The sequence below is a fragment of the Podarcis muralis genome, chromosome 1 (genome assembly GCF_964188315.1).
Source record: "Podarcis muralis chromosome 1, rPodMur119.hap1.1, whole genome shotgun sequence".
NCBI classification, from domain to species: Eukaryota; Metazoa; Chordata; class Lepidosauria; order Squamata; family Lacertidae; genus Podarcis; species Podarcis muralis.
The window spans coordinates 99,738,010-99,753,898 of record NC_135655.1 but is presented as its reverse complement, the minus strand read 5'-3'; the positions used below and the strand labels follow the sequence as shown (position 1 = coordinate 99,753,898).

Below are 15,889 nucleotides of genomic sequence, written 5' to 3'. Positions count from 1 at the left end.
ACGGAAGTGTTCTTAAACACAACAATCAATCCTATTTAGGTTGGGGAGCAGGGGACTCCAGAAGCAACAAGCAACTCCCTCAGCCAACTAGTTACAACAAAAAAGCCAAAAACTAAAATTAAACAAAAACAAAAGCTGGGAAAGCATGGGTAATGCTGCACCCTTTATCTTTTCCTGTCAGAAGATAATAGTCCTTCCTTGGAGGTTCTTAAGCAGACGTTGGATGGCCACCTGTCACGGATGCTTTAGTTTAGATACCTGCATTGCTGGGGGTTGGACTAGATGACCCTTGGGTCCCTTCCAACTCTGCGATTCTACAATTCTAATATGCATGGCAGCACCCAGCAGCTGCTAGCGAATATTCTAAATTGAATGTGTTCAGATTATCTTTTGTATTTGTACAGAACTCAGAATGTTTTGAATATGCGTTTTCTGTAGTTTCTATGCTGGTTACTGCCTGAGGCAGGTCACCTGCTGCTCAGGTTGATCTTATTACAGCACTCTGGACTGAAGCAAAAGCCTGTGTGTGATTGTAGCTGAAAACGCTCCAAACCTGTCACTTAATCAGGTGCTGAAAATTTACGTGCTGATGTAGCCAGAGAAAGAAATGGAAGATATGGACGAAGAGTCCCAATTTCTTGACCATGAAATATGTACTTAAATTCTGAGCAACTTTTTTTTTTTAAGAGGTATTTTGCTCCTTTTTTATATAGATCAGAGACCATGAATTTGGTAAGCCAAATTCCACCGTTCTGTGGTAGAGCGTGCTGCTGCCTGACTTCAGTGCTTCCCCTTATATTATCATGCCTATAACTGACCTTATTTATAAGGATGGTGTGCAGAGGAGTTGATCTGAATGGATGCAGTGCGGCGGAACTGCTTATGTTAATCTAATGAACAGCATTTGTATGGGTGTGTTTCTGTCTAGCTGAATGCTGAAACAATCAATGTACCTGAACTTAGTACGGATGTTTTAAAGCACTTGAACTTGGATCCTAACTTTATTTTTATGAATGAAGCAGAGTGAAAAGTTCTCACAACAGGCTTTCTTCACCCTCCCATCTTTCCACAGCCCCTGTACCTCTGAGAATCTGTTCCTGGGGTTGGGAGGACATTTGGGTGTGATGTTAGACAGGTTGTGGGAGGGCTGCCAATAAAGGCACAAGTTGACACAATTACCCCACTATTGTGAATGGAAGAACAACTTCCATGCTCTGGATTTAGGACTGATAAGTAAAAATCAAAATTTTAAGTGAAATAGGTTCTGTTTCCTGTAGGTGAAATTTGTTAAGCATACAGTATCATATCTCTTTGCTGTTAGCAAGGCAGTGAGCTGATGAAGTATTAACTTAAAGATGAAAGCTAAATAGTTTGCTGCCCCCCTGCTCCATAGTGTACCCTACTTAAATAGTTCAAAATCTGTTGATTTAAGATCTTGTACAAATGAGCTTTTTGGAAATTTGAAAATGCTGCCTTTGTGCAAGCAGAATCCAACACAATGCTTTAAAGTGTCTAAGGTAAGGCGTTTCTGAATCATCTTGAAACATGTGGTTGCAACTTCTACAAGTACTTTCAAGATTGAAACTAGAACACAGGTTAGTGTTTCCATTTTCGTACCTGCAGTTTGCATCATCTCTAGAAAGTAAGCATTTACAGTCCATTTGTAAGGCGTATATTGAAAGCACATGCCTCAAATGTCATGCCACATGTCAGTTTAGTTGAGGTATGGGAGAATCTTGACTTCACTCCCCCCCCCACCTCTTAAGAGGTGCAACATTGGGTTTCCCCATTTCAAAGTAAAACAGCTGTATAGCACATGTGGGTGCTTTTCTCTAGATGTTTGGGTGGGAGGGTTCTTGACATTTTAAATTAGTATTTCATTTCAGCAGTGTCTGCAAGAAATTTCTGTAAAAGTTAATAGAGCAGATGTGGGTCATCAAAAATCTATCTTTCTGAATAAAAATTCTGACTTGTTCTGAATATCCTTTCATCACTGAACAAATTTTGAATGTGTTAAAGGAAAATGAAATGCTGTCAGTTTTACTGCTGTAACCGGAGGTTCCATTGACATACAGGAGTGCTGTGCATGCTCTATGTTTTAAGTTGTCCAGTTCAGGGAGTTTCATTAGAATTGTATTTATTTATTTCCAGTCTGCTCAATTATTACCATTTGTGCATCCATTTTTTATTTTTTTGCACACCTAGAGATGCCCCATTTAAGTAAACATCATGCAGGACCACACAGTGTTAGCAGGTGACTTGTGTGACAATATGAAATGTTGAAAGTTAACTCAGTGGTGTACAGCTGTCTAAAATTGACCTGATAGAGATATTGAGATAAAGAGAAAGTAATGGGTGGCATCCAATGTTCCCACTCCAAATGCCAGTTCCAGCAATGCCTTCAACAAACTCCATTGTGCTATTACTTTTGTGAATAAAAGCTGATTGCAATTTGCATCTTGAGTCCTTTTCCTGACCTGTGGATGAAGCTGCATTCCTGACAGCCCCTTAACATTGTAGAGTGGAAGTATTGGTTGGCACCCGATGTTATTACAGAGAAAAGGCATACAGAAAGATCACACCCCCACCCCCACGATCTATTTCTTACATTTATATACCACTTTTTACTCTAAGCAGGTCAAGGGTCTAACCCCCCCCCCCCCCGTATATCTTCACAACAAACCTCTGAGGGGAGGTTGGGTTGAGTGTGGTTGTCCCAAAATCACCCAGTGAGCTTCATGGTTGAGAGGGAATTCGAACCCTTGCCTCCCAGATTGTATTTATGACAGAGTTCAGAGAGAAAGAACTTTTTTCTTCTGCCATTATGTTTGAGGAATGTGATGAAAGGGAAGTGTGATGAATGCTAACGGTAGATTAAAAATTACCAAAACCTAGCAACAAATTATTTTTGTGTATATAAAAGTATTTTGTAAGTATAAAGCAAGTGAATTGCTGTGTGTGTGTGTGTGTGTGTGTGTGTGTGTGTGTGTGTGAGAGAGAGAGAGAGAGAGAGAGAGAGAGAGAGACCGGGGCTCTAAATAATGTTGTTTGGAAAGTGCTAGCTCTTGCAACTGGTGTATATACCGTACCTTCCTTGACAAACTATTATTGTTAAGCTTGAAGTTCTGACCAGCTTGTTCTTTGGTATTTAATACTAGCTGGTTTCCTTGTAAAAATCAAAACCCACAAATGCTTGATGAAGGGAGACTCACTGCTAGGATTCTAATAATACATTTTAAACAGGATTTTTAAAAGTCCTAGTGATAGACCTGCACAAGTGATGTGGTTAGAATCCTGCACCTAGTTAAGTGTGCATAGGTTTCAATCTTCATTGAGCTTTCATCGAGGTTTCAAGTACATATAAATAAACTTGGGGTAGCAGCTGCTGTGTTGAATTTCTATAATACACTGTAGATAAAGTATGTCTTGTGGCATTTTGATAATTTTAGAATGGATTGCCATGATGAAACAGAGCACGTAAATATCAACAACTGTACGGTTCTAATCTTGTTGAGAAATGCTTGTTGCATCTCATGTAGACGTAACTGCAGTGGAAGTCTTATCATTTTGTGTAATTATTCAGCAATCAGTTTCTGTATGACTTTGTATTTCTATACTGTTAATGAAAAAAATGTTTCTGTAAATATTTTTACAGAACACTGGGTGCCAAAGAAAAACGTTTTCATAGAAGTCTTCATAAAGTAAGTTGAATTTCTACTGTGGGATTGCATATTTATGTTTCTTGGTTTAGCTCTTAACTGTGTTGCAAAACTAAGTAAAGAACTAGTAAATTTGTTTCTTCATAATGAAGAAGAGCAATTTTCTGTCCTAGTCATAAAGTTTCAAAATGACAGCCTGAGAGAATATGAAATTTACCTCTATCGTCAAAGATGACAAAAACCGAGAACTCGTCACGTAGAATAGTTTTACTATATTTACCTTTATAGATAAGAAAGATACACACTTCATTTATTTTCTCAGGTAGTGCACAGACCAGAGGCCACTTTGAACACGGGTGAAGCTGCTAGCATGTTTAAGGAGTTACTTACTGTACCTCTGCATATTGCCTGAACTACGTGTTTTATCCAACACTGCAGTACTGTTTGTGCAACAAGCACCTGTGTGTGCAAAGGAATGTCACATTCATCTCTTGCAGTCCCTTGTGTGTCCTCAAAATCTGCTCTGGAGGGTAGGGGGATGCCCTCCCCCCCCCAACAGATTTGGGGAGAGGGAGGAAGAGAGGAAAGAAAGGGAAGTCACAGAACATGATTGGAAATCCGCTTGTGGCATTGGATATAACCCTGTGACCACTGTTAACAATCTGACTACATAAACAACCTGTGGCTGCTACTCTTGGACTTGTATGCATTAGAGAGAGGGTAGCATCTGTAATGTTTGTTTCAGTAAGGAACTGGGGAGAAACTCAATTCAGATCTCATTGGAAGCCAAATCTATCAAATTTGTACTTCTGAAACAATATGAGAACTGAAACACAACTATCCATTGAAATTCGCAATTATTCAAATTTTGCTATGCAGTTTGTCAACCAAACACAGTTTACAAGAATGCATATAGTGTGTATAAAAATGAATACATTGGTGAAAATAACACCTAAACATGCATTATATTAGAGAAAGCTGCTTGCAAAAAACATGTCAAACTGCATATAAAAATGTGTTAGGAAAAATCCGCACTAAAATCCTGATGAATTTTCATGCATTCCCTCCACCCCCAAATTTTATTTGCAAATTGCTGCAAAGTGTTGGTAACTAAATGTAAGCTTAGGGAAAATGAGAAACCGAAAAAAGCAAAACTGGCAGATCCTTCTGTCCTTCATTTCAGTGTTGGTGCCGCTGGTGCAGTCATTTATATATTTAAAACACTTTTATGCTATACCAGTTGTTTCACAATACAAATATAACAGTAAAACAACACATTGTTGTTGTTGTTGTTTAGTCGTTTAGTCGTGTCCGACTCTTTGTGACCCCATGGACCAGAGCACGCCAGGCACTCCTGTCTTCTACTGCCTCCCGCAGTTTGGTCAGGCTCATGTTTGTAGCTTCGAGAACACTGTCCAACCATCTCGTCCTCTGTCGTCCCCTTCTCCTTGTGCCCTCCATCTTTCCCAACATCAGGGTCTTTTCCAGGGAGTCTTCTCTTCTCATCAGGTGGTCAAAGTATTGGAGTCTCAGCTTCAGGATCTGTCCTTCCAGTGAGCACTCAGGGCTGATTTCCTTCAGAATGGACAGGTTTGATCTTCTTGCAGTCCATGGGACTCTCAAGAGTCTCCTCCAGCACCATAATTCAAAAGCATCAGAACAACACAGGGAGGGGATAATCCTTTCTTTGCACAGTCAAGGAGGCAAGGAAAGGGATGCACAAGGCTAGGCTCTACTTCCAATATCAAATCACATATAGGACTGAAGGTGTTGCCTTATACCGGGTCACACTATTTGAACCTGGGACCTTCTGCAGCTAAAGCATGGCCTCTGTGACCAGGTTATGGACTTTGAGTGTGGGAGAGTGACCAAGACCTGTAGTTTTTATATTACTTCAAACAGTGTTTTTCAGCACAGGAAAATACCGCTTTTTCCCTTTTCGATTTGAGTAATACGTCAACAGGTAATGGGTAAATGTTGACGCACAAGTGTGGGAACTAGAGGTAGAACTTGAACTCATATCTTGTATACTGCTGTTAGTGGAACCATTTTCTTTATTTTTTGCTCTGCTAGTAGAATTAGTGTTTTCATATGGGATCGCAGTAGTTTTGTACATAGGCTTGTTTTATGGCATCATATTTTCTCTCTCCACTACACAAGCACCATGTGTACACTTTTAATGTCCACTGCACCTGGAAAGTAGGCTTTATAACTATGCGGAAAGTCCCCTCAGCCTTTAATCAGCAGTTTTCCATATCTAAATCTGAAATACAGAAGCTGAAATCATTAGTCATTCAGTGAAGAAATGAATAATAGAATGAATAATAGAAACTGCAAGAATAATGTGGAAGAAGTTTCATCTAATTGAGAAAGTAGGTGATACCCAAATTTGTGTTGCTTCGCTCTTTGTGAATATCAATATCAGAATCAGGCCAGTCTTGCTGTGTCAAGATATAAGCTATGTGTACAAAACAAAAAATTGGAGTATTTGATACCAAACTCTGTAGATTGGACTGCAATCCTGTGCATACCCACCTACAACTAAGGCCCATTCAATACTTCAGGATGTCCAAGACATATGCATAGGGTTGTGTAGTAACTTTCAGCTCTTGTTTTAATTGAGATAAGCAATTGGATGTTAGAGATCAAAGACCTGAACCCATTTGTGTATGTGTCTGTTCCTTTAAATTTGTGGAACTTGGATTCCTTTAATTGGCTCAAGGGATTTCTACAGGGGGAAGGGCAAATAAAGAAAGTATAACAAGTATTCTGGTGACTGAGAGGTGGTAAGGCTTGACTTCCGAGAAACTGAGAAATCAGGTTTGCCCCTCTCTTGTTCATCATTGGGGTGACTTCACATCCAAACATCTTTCTGTTTGCAGCTGAAGTTACTCTTGTTTCCTAACCTCCCTTCACCCTCTCCAGGCCTTAATTAGTTGCACTTTTATTCATTCATTTAGAAAGGTGAAAAATTGCTGCTGTTAAGGTTTCCTCCATGTCCTGTGAGTTAAAGAGTTAAAAATTGAAAGAAAAATACCTTCTTAAAGGCTCATAAGATGTGCTTGTTAAGGGAATCAGTCCTTGGAATAAAATACGTCTTCCAGTATAATGGATAGTCAGATTATGAGAAGGCCACAGCAGGATATGGACAAAAAAATAACCTTCCACTGCTTGTCACCCTGCAACTGATACTCAGAGGAATATTCCTTCTCAACCTGGAGGTTCTGTTTAGCTGATTTGCCTAATGCCTTTGGACAACAACCATAACTAAGGAAAGGTGTTTTTCAGCATTAATAAAAAAGTTTGCAAAAAATGTGCGTGGATTAGGTTCAGTGGTGATCTAGTTGACAAAGCAAGCACAGTGATGCCCTGTTGAGCCTGTGTATAAGATCCTTGCAGATGGGAGATTTGAATTAATTGTAATCAATAGGTGCATTTTCCTGAGTCATAACAAAAGTTCTGTAATTGTCAGTGAGGGAAGATAACAGTGATTTGCTGTCCAAATCACAAGCTGTGTCATAACACTATAATAACACTATTTGCAGGTACAGTTTCAAAATGCTGTGGCATTTTTCTCACTTACGCCTTGAACTCGAGCTATCCCCCCCCCCCTTTTTTTTTTAAATATTGACACTGTCTGCTCATTTTCCTTTTGAGCACTGGGTCCCACCTTCGAACTCTGCAAATTAAGCATGCAGTCAAAAGCCCCATTCTATTTGGAATTTCATGAAGAAGAATTATAAATGCTGATCATCAGTTGTATTAATAGCAGAACCCCTTTTAACCACAAAGTATCTAGGAATTGACTTATTACCAAAATAAAAACCATTGCACACCCCAGCTGCTTCTTCCCTTCTTAATTTCCAGCAATTAATTTATTGCCAAAATAAAAGCACTCCACACCCCAGCTTTTTCTCCCCAATTAATTTATTAGCCAAATAAAATCAGTGAACACCTCAGCTATTTCTCCCCTCTCAAAATCCAGCAATTCATTTATTAACAGGAAATCATTGCAACTCCCAGCCCTTTCTTCCCCTTCCCCTTCTTCGTTTCCAGTCCAGTAATTAATTTCCTATAACAAGTTTTATTTATAATTTCTATTGCTTTTTTTATTAGCGTGCTACATTTCTGACCCCATTAATGCTGGAGAGCCAAGCTGGAATAGTGGCTAGAGAGTTGGGCTTGGATGTGTTAAATTCAGGCACAAATCCGAGCTTGGCTAGGGAGTATACTGGGTGGCTTTGGGCAAGCCATCTCTCATGTATACTTTTGTCCGCCTCCCCAACTTCACAGGCCTGTAGGCTTCTTCTATGAAGTACTGAGTGCCTTGGCAGATGGATGGAATACAAATACCATGAACCATAGCCACACTGTGAGGTGCTTTGGTGGTGTGCAGGTCACTCAGTGGCTGTCCAAGCAAAGAAGGATAGATTGTGCTGTTATCAAGTTTTCAGTAATGAAAGCTTCTAGGGCTGGAAGCGAGGAACTGTTAAGTGGTGTGTATTAAGACCAAGTGAAAGATGGCTACCATTCGTAGGTTGGTTCCTATAGTTCTTATTTGGGTATTTATTTGTTTTTAAAGCCATCCTCCTGATAGTTGTTAACTCAATTTTAAGAACACATTCCAGTGGAAAGAAGCTTCCAGGGAGAAAAGTTAACTGTTAGCTAGCTTTTCCTAAGCTATCTCTTATCTAGGAAGAGTTTTACATCTGCCTCCCAGCTAAGAGTCCCACACAGGTGGCTTCTGATCTAAGCTCTGAAACCACCTTCACAGTTTCACATGGTTCCAACCTGGCAAAGGTATACAATCAAAAGGATAAAGAAACGTTAAAAAAGAAAAATAAGGTGAAACAGTGAATGGGTAAAAAAAAGCAAGCTCAAAATTACAGAGATGGCCTGCCAAGCTCAAAAAGATTTTTTGCTGTTTTGCTGAACTCCACTGGGAAGTATGTAAGTTGCTCGTCGGAGGGCCACAGCCTACTCAGTTCATAAATCATTTGTCTTCAGTGTCATGCTTTCAGTTTTGTATCACTTTCAAAACAGCTTCCACATCCTACCAAAGAGATAACAGTATTGCATTAATTCCTCAGAGTGTGTGTAGATAAGCATGCACACGTATGCTTTCCTTTTGCAATTCTGTGCACTTGGAATTTTATGCAGATTGTGGAAGGAGGCGTAGGATTTGGTCCCCCCAAAATCTCTTACTTGTGTCTTGTGTTCATGAAAATCTGTTTTAAAACAGTACTTGCCAGGTATGTAAGCGGCTCCTTTGTTCATCCAGTGGAGCATCTGTCTTCTTTCTACATGGTCACATGTCTATTCCTTATGTCTTCCATTTTCCTGCGTAAAGGTTGCTCATCTACTCCTTTCCCCATGACCACACACACTAAGATAATAAAAATGAAACGCAGGGCTTGGAATGAAATATCAATGCAAAAGAAGCCAGTTTTATTGACACACATAACTTGTGCTTTGTAGCCCCAAATCTTCCTTTTAAAAAATTAGTTTAAACACGCCTTAGTGCGTTAGTTTGTTTGAATTACCTGAATTTTAGTATAGTGGAATTTACGTAGTTTGTGATGTTTTATGGAGAACAGTTGACTTGCAAATTGCTTTGATACCAGTGGCAGCCGGTGAACAGTGCGGCTTGACAGCTACATGAAGGCAGGACTGAGGGGGTCAGAGAGGCAAAATCAAGATTGTCTTAGGACATGGGTACAGAACTGGGACTGGCTGGAGGGCCAGTTAGTGATTTCCACTACCTCTTGTGCATAAAGTTTGGCAGATGGGCGGGATCACCCACCTGCCCATCATCCAATGTCACAATGTTTGTTTGTTTGTTTGTTTGCTCTGCATACATCATGAGAGTGCTTTGAAAAGTACAGTGCAAGACCCTCTTGAGAAACCACAGCAAAACCTGACAATTGGTTGATTCTCGGGTACTGTATTGAGAAACCAGTTTCAAATTGCTGTCTTGTACAGCAATTTGCAGGGGGCTCTCTGCAAGACCCAACAACCAGCTGCTAGCTCTCTTTGCATAGTGGGTTGCAGGAACAGTTGATCAGCAAATCCACTTTTGACTGAGCCAGATTTTTACCTGCCCCACACCTGATGATGCTGGGTGTAGCACAGGTGAGTGGTCTTGTGGGCCAAATGGGGTAGCTTGGTGGGCTGGAGGTTCCCTGCCTCTTCCTTAGAATGAAGGGAATCTGGTTGACTTTGAATGAAGGGACTCCTGTGCCTTTGGTGACGTATGGTTTTATTGACACATATACTGTATACAGATTATACATGAGATGGACAGGCTCACAGCATCAGCATGCCAACAGATACTGATACCCACTTAGATTTCTAGAGAGCTTTTCAGGGTCCTAGGGCCCAGCAAAATCAGGCCTGTGTGTGTTCCCAGCTAGGCTTGGGTCAAGTTTTCTTTTATACTCATTGGGAGGAGTTCACTGTTGCATTGACTGAGGTGACAAATTTCAGGGAGTATGGAAAGGAGGACGGGGGGAAAGCCTTGTTGTGTAAGTGGAACAATTAGCTGAATGCCGCCCATTTCAGTGAGTGAATCTGTATAAGCAAAACAGCTACTTCTGTCAGTAGCCCAACCACCTGCCTGCCTGGCTCTCAGAACATGCTCTGCTGTGCAGTCTGTAAGGCAGGGGAAGCTTAGCCCACCCAGCCCACATCTGGTGCCATACATGACATCAGGTATGTGATGGGCAAGGGTGCGGCTTGGAAGGAGCAATCAGGAGCCTAAAGCTACCCTGTGTGCTCCCAGTTCCCCATCAGCTGATGGGCCTTCAAACCCTCCTCCTTGACGTTTATCCTTAAAACCATAGAGATGTATGTTTTCAATGGAAGTGCACATTTTGATATGGAGCAGAATTCAGCCTTCAGGGTTACTGAAATTTTGCAAAATAAAATGGTTATATCCACTTCAGGCATATGATAACTGCAAGGGCAATATTCTCTAAGTAAAATAAAAAATTGCAGATCTTTGCTACAATGTTATGATTTGTAATGTTATGCTTTATTCGGTTTGCAAAATAACTAATGTTTTTGTTACAACATGCACGCACACACACAAACTCTACTACAATTTGATTCAACTTGTAGAAGTAATTTTGTTCACTATTCACTTGCAAAGCATACACTGTATTCTCAACTGCTGCTTCTGTTTAGGAAACATCTTTTCAGAAGTTATAGCGCAATTCTCTTGGAATATAAAGTAGTTTCAGTATACTTAGATTGCTTTGGAGTAGATCAGCAAGTCGTTACAGCGAAAGCTTTCAAGAGGCAATACATTAGGAGAAAAGCAGCAGTAGAGATACCTGTAGAGAGCACCAGGCGTGCCCTAAAGCAATAGACAATAATTAGTTGCCTTATTCCCATGCAAACTCTCCCAAGTGTTGATGTTTATAAAATTCAGAGATCAGTGGAATATCGTCCTCAAACTCTGCCTGCTGAAGTTGTTTACGCCCATTCAATTTTTAATATACCTATAAGATGCTTTGATGAGGGCACTTAGCCCGGAGAGACTTGCATGCTTTATCACACCTCTAGTGATTCCCACCCCCCAAGGAAAAAAGTAAGAGGAGTTGATCAGAGTATTCAAAGTTACACTTCAGAATTAATAACAACATATTAACAAAGTGTTTCCTAGGGTTTCATCTTCCAGTTTCAACGACTGAATATGATCTTTGTAGCTTCCAGTGTGGCTGGAGTGTGAAGTTCCTGCTGTCAACAATATCTGCAGTGGTAATGGCTGCCCACTGTTTGTGGATATCTGATTTGTTAATTATTAGGTTCCTGCTTCAGCTGAAGTAAGAAATCCTGGAGTCTTCCATGTGACTTGACATCCTATAGCAGGATACTATAATTTGTGTAATTTGTTCACTGCGGTTTGGTAAGGATACATTACTTGAAAATAGTCCTTTAATTTTTTTTAAAAGGCTCTTTTTCTGTCTGTTCTGCATACACGTTAATATTCTGATTGTCCCTTTTTACAGTCTCCTGTGGAGACTGTGGAACCAACTTTTCCTCAGTGTTGCAATATACAAAGACTCCTGGTATAGATGGCACTGGCAGGGGCTGTCAATCAGAGTAGCAACCTGATTGCTGGTTTGTAGTGATGGCCACCATCTTGGATGGCTTTAAAAGAGGATTGGGCAACTTTGTGGATGGTAAAGCTATCAGTGGCTTCCAGCCATGATGGCTGCGTACAGCACTACAGTACTGAAGGTTTTCTCTGGATGCTGGTTGCTAGGAAACACAATTGGGGACCATACTCTTGAGCTCATGTCCTGCTTGCAGATTTTCCATGGGCATCTGGTTGACCACTGTGAGAATGGGTTGCTGAACTAGCTGTACCTTTGGCCTGATCTAACAAGGCTTTTTTGGGATGGTTTTTGGGAAGAGAGAAAAACCCACCACTGCTCCATTGTGTATAAAATTGTAGGAGAATTTTGCTTGGAGAATAAAGCCTCTGCGTTCTCTTTCCCATTCCACATGTTCAAAAATATTATTTAAGCCCCATGGGGGGGGGGGGGAGAACATGTAGCCCTCCAAATGTTGGGACTCCCAGTTCCCAGCATGACCTGTGCTCTGGGAAGGGAGTTGTAGTCCAACATCATCTGGAGAATCATAGGTTTCTCACCTGATGCAGCAGGGAGGGAAATTGGCTTTGGAGGAGGTGTACACTCAGATGCATTTCCCGAAGTGCAATTCCTGTCTTCCTGTCTCCCTTCTAAAAATCATGACCCTCTAAAAATGCAACAGTGTATTCTCTTACAGTGGTACCTCGGGTTAAGAACTTAATTCTTTCTGGAGGTCTGTTCTTAACCTGAAACTGTTCTTAACCTGAGGTACCACTTTAGCTAATGGGGCCTCCCACCGTTGCGCCGCTGCAATTTCTGTTCTCATCCTGAAGCAAAGTTCTTAACCCGAGGTACTATTTCTGCGTTAGCGGGGTCTGTAAGCTGAAGCGTCTGTAACCCGAGGTACCACTGTACATTAATGTCACTTTTACAGAACTGAGTTAGTGACTAGGCCTCAAAAAGCATCTAGGATAATAGCAATCCATTATGGAAGATGGTGTACTGTTGTCACTTTTTTCTACATGTAGGCACTGATATTACTCTTTTCCACAAGCGTGGAGGACACCGCAGCAAGAAGCAGCTCTTCTCTATGGAGAATTGCATGCTGACATGTTCAGAGATGCTCAGTCACATGACACACTCCAGGGGTGCCTGCAACATAAAGACTTGCCCTCCTCACATCCATCATAATGATGGACATTTCTCACCTTCATAAAGGTACCTTAGTTATATTATTCCTTTGAAATGTAACATTAGTTGGGTCATTAGATAGCCACCAGATCTACTATGCAAAAGCTTAGGAGTTATTGATTGATTGAATTTTAAGAAGACCCCATAAAATAAATAAATATATATTTATTTGAATGTTGCATCTTGCTCTACATCATACTATAAGGGTTTAGTGTCATCAAAAAGCTGTGGCTTCCTCCACACACACTCAAGTGCGCATGTGTTATTTTTGGTTTATTTTCTGTACCTTTTGTGAACAGGCATCATCTGTGAAGAATTTTTTTTAAAAAGATTTTGATAGTGGCATTGAACTAAGTAGCAAATGTTAACAACTGATGAATGATTTACATTTGTTCCAGCTGTGAACATGTCAGCTGTCCTTTGCTTTCTAATAATAGGTGTTTCTTGATTGTTTTTGTTTGATTTCCAAGTATATGTAATTTGTTAACATTAAGCCCTCAACCGGCATATCCTGTGTAAAACTGGTATGCTAAAGCATAAACTTGACAGTTACCTATTTATATAGAGAAATATTATTTATTGGAGTTGGAGAAGCTGTACAAAAGCCTTCAGGGTTTTTAATTTCGTTTAATTAATATATTATTTTCCTAAAAATATTTTCTCTCTCACTGGAAAAAAACTTGTTGCCTGGTGATATGAAAGACTGATTGTGTGTGTGTGTGTACACACACACACACACACACACACACACACACACACACCAATCTATCTTAATATTTTATTGCAGCAGTATAACGTGTTATAGAGGTGGACAAGGCTGCAGATTGAAATGTGGATCATCCAGATTGTTCCTTTCCCTAGACCATATGGTCTAGTTCTAAAAGCCTTTTGTACACTGTCTGTTCAGTTAATTGTAAACTCAGTCTTTAACATACCTAATAAAATATAAGTGGACAGATAGGCAAACTCTAGATATTCTTGGAGCACCCCGGGAATGTTAGCCATGTCAGTGTAAGAAATTTCCGGTCTCCTCATATTTGGTGAAGATTTATTGCCAGTGAACATCTTTGAATGTTGTTTTTCCCCCTATACATGAATGCAAACTTTCATGTTTTTTTGATCACATACATTAGAAGCTCACGTTTCTATGGGCAAGAGAGCCATCGTCTCAATGAAAAATGCGTAAGAAAGAGAGAGGCTTTAATATACTACAGAACATTTCAGCGTAGTGTTATTCCTCCAGCAGACAGCCCTCTGCCAGTGGGTGATGTATGGTAACAAGTAAGATTTATGACAGATGGATAGTAGGATTGCTAATACACCTACACAACTTCTAGCTTCTAGTGTTCTCTGTGCCTGATAGGTTTTGTCTTCACATCCTGTTCTTTTGTTGCCCTTTGCATGGTCTTGAGACTATGAGACTGAGCATCTTAATTTGCTTTGTTGCAGATGGTGTATTCTGCTCTTGATTAAGACAGACTGCACAGAGCCAGACATCAATAGCCATACTACCTGCTTGGAAATAACCTGTATTAGCCATTGGCAAATTTATTAGTTCTGTAGCTTCTTAACTGCAAAGAACCCAAGGTTAGGAAAGGCTGCTGTAGACACTACTGAAACCATGACGATGGCAAATGAATTTACAAAGTTGAGTACTGAGCACAGGGGGGGAGAAAGCAATTAAGCCACTCTAAAGCATGGTTTGCTGGTTTTGAAGCTGAAACCATGGTGTGGGTATGGTTAGTACAAACCTCTGGGGTGAATTATTCTTATAGGTCCCAATTTATGATTAATCAGGGCACAGGGAGTTCCCTTTAGTGACAAACGTTATCTCAACTTTATTATTTATATAAGGGATTACCAAAAAGGTGCCCAAGGGCACCAGTTCCTCCTATGGCAACTGCAAAAGTCTCAGTAAATATCCTCTCAAAAATCCACAATGCTCAGTTTCTGTTTTTAGTGGCTCAGCCTCTCCTACATAGAAGCTGCCTTAATAGCTTCTGCCTGAATAGATTCCCATCTAGAGGTACACAGAGCTTCTCTCTGTGAGGGAGCACGGTACGCGCCTTTCCTCCCATTGATTGCAAGGAGCGCATTTCTGCACCATTCTGCGCTCTTTTAGATGTGGCATCCATTTTGTGCTATGCTCTCAACACAGCCATTTTGTGACTGCTGCCCCCGGCACTCCCAGGTTGGCGACCTGTGATTTGTATAGCATTGTCAGCATTCATGGAGCTTTGCTTAAGTATAAGAGGGCATTTCTGAGGGAAAGGAATCTTGCTTCTCTGTTATATAATGCGCCCTTGAAAGAGAGGAGAGGTGAGGAAATCATAAGTGGTCTGGGACTTTTGGATTGGATCAGAATTTGCAGCCTGGAATTGGTTTGGTTTTGCCCTTTCTTTCCTAATGGACATTTATTTCATTTATTGATTTATTAGATTTAGATACTGCCCTTCACCAAAAGATCTCAGAACAGTTCAGAAGATAAAAAGTTGAGATAAAAGCACAAATAAATAGTTAAAGAACCAATAAAGCAATACCTCCCCCCACAAACACATTTAAAAGGCCATAGAATGTGAATCAGCCTAAGACCTGGTTGCAGAGGAGCGTTTTACATACACTTCAGGTTACAGACTCCGCTAACCCAGAAAATAGTGCTTCCGGTTAAGAACTTTGCTTCAGGATGAGAACAGAAATCGTGCTCCGGCGGCGTGGCAGCAGCAGGAGGCCCAATTAGCTAAAGTGGTGCTTCGGGTTAAGAACAGTTTCAGGTTAAGTACGGACCTGTATAACGAATTAAGTACTAACCCGACGTACCACTGTATAAGGAAGGCACCAGAAAAACCTTCCTGTGGAGAGCATTTCACAAATGGGGAGCCACTGCAGAAAAGGCCCATTCTTGTGTTGCCACCCTCTAGACTGAAGGAGGCAAACGGAAGG

The 15,889-nt window shown here is 40.6% G+C and overlaps 1 protein-coding gene across 12 annotated transcripts in view; it reads left to right on the top strand.

The window, feature by feature from the left end:
• The window catches only part of QTMAN (queuosine-tRNA mannosyltransferase), a 347,554-nt gene that overhangs the window by 20,482 nt on the left and 311,183 nt on the right, over window positions 1-15,889 (top strand). For 10 of the 12 annotated variants that reach the window (XR_013394557.1, XR_013394552.1, XR_013394553.1 and 7 more), the window contains exons 2-3: window positions 3,656-3,701; window positions 12,787-12,976. The exons of 1 other annotated variant lie outside the window; for it this stretch is intronic. Coding sequence is in view for 4 of the 11 variants with exons in the window: in XM_077935819.1 (XP_077791945.1) it covers window positions 12,949-12,976 (28 nt within the window). In the remaining 7 variants the exon portion in view is untranslated. The remainder of the gene's footprint in view (window positions 1-3,655; window positions 3,702-12,786; window positions 12,977-15,889) is intronic. One more of the 12 variants, XM_077935803.1, reaches the window with a different exon arrangement.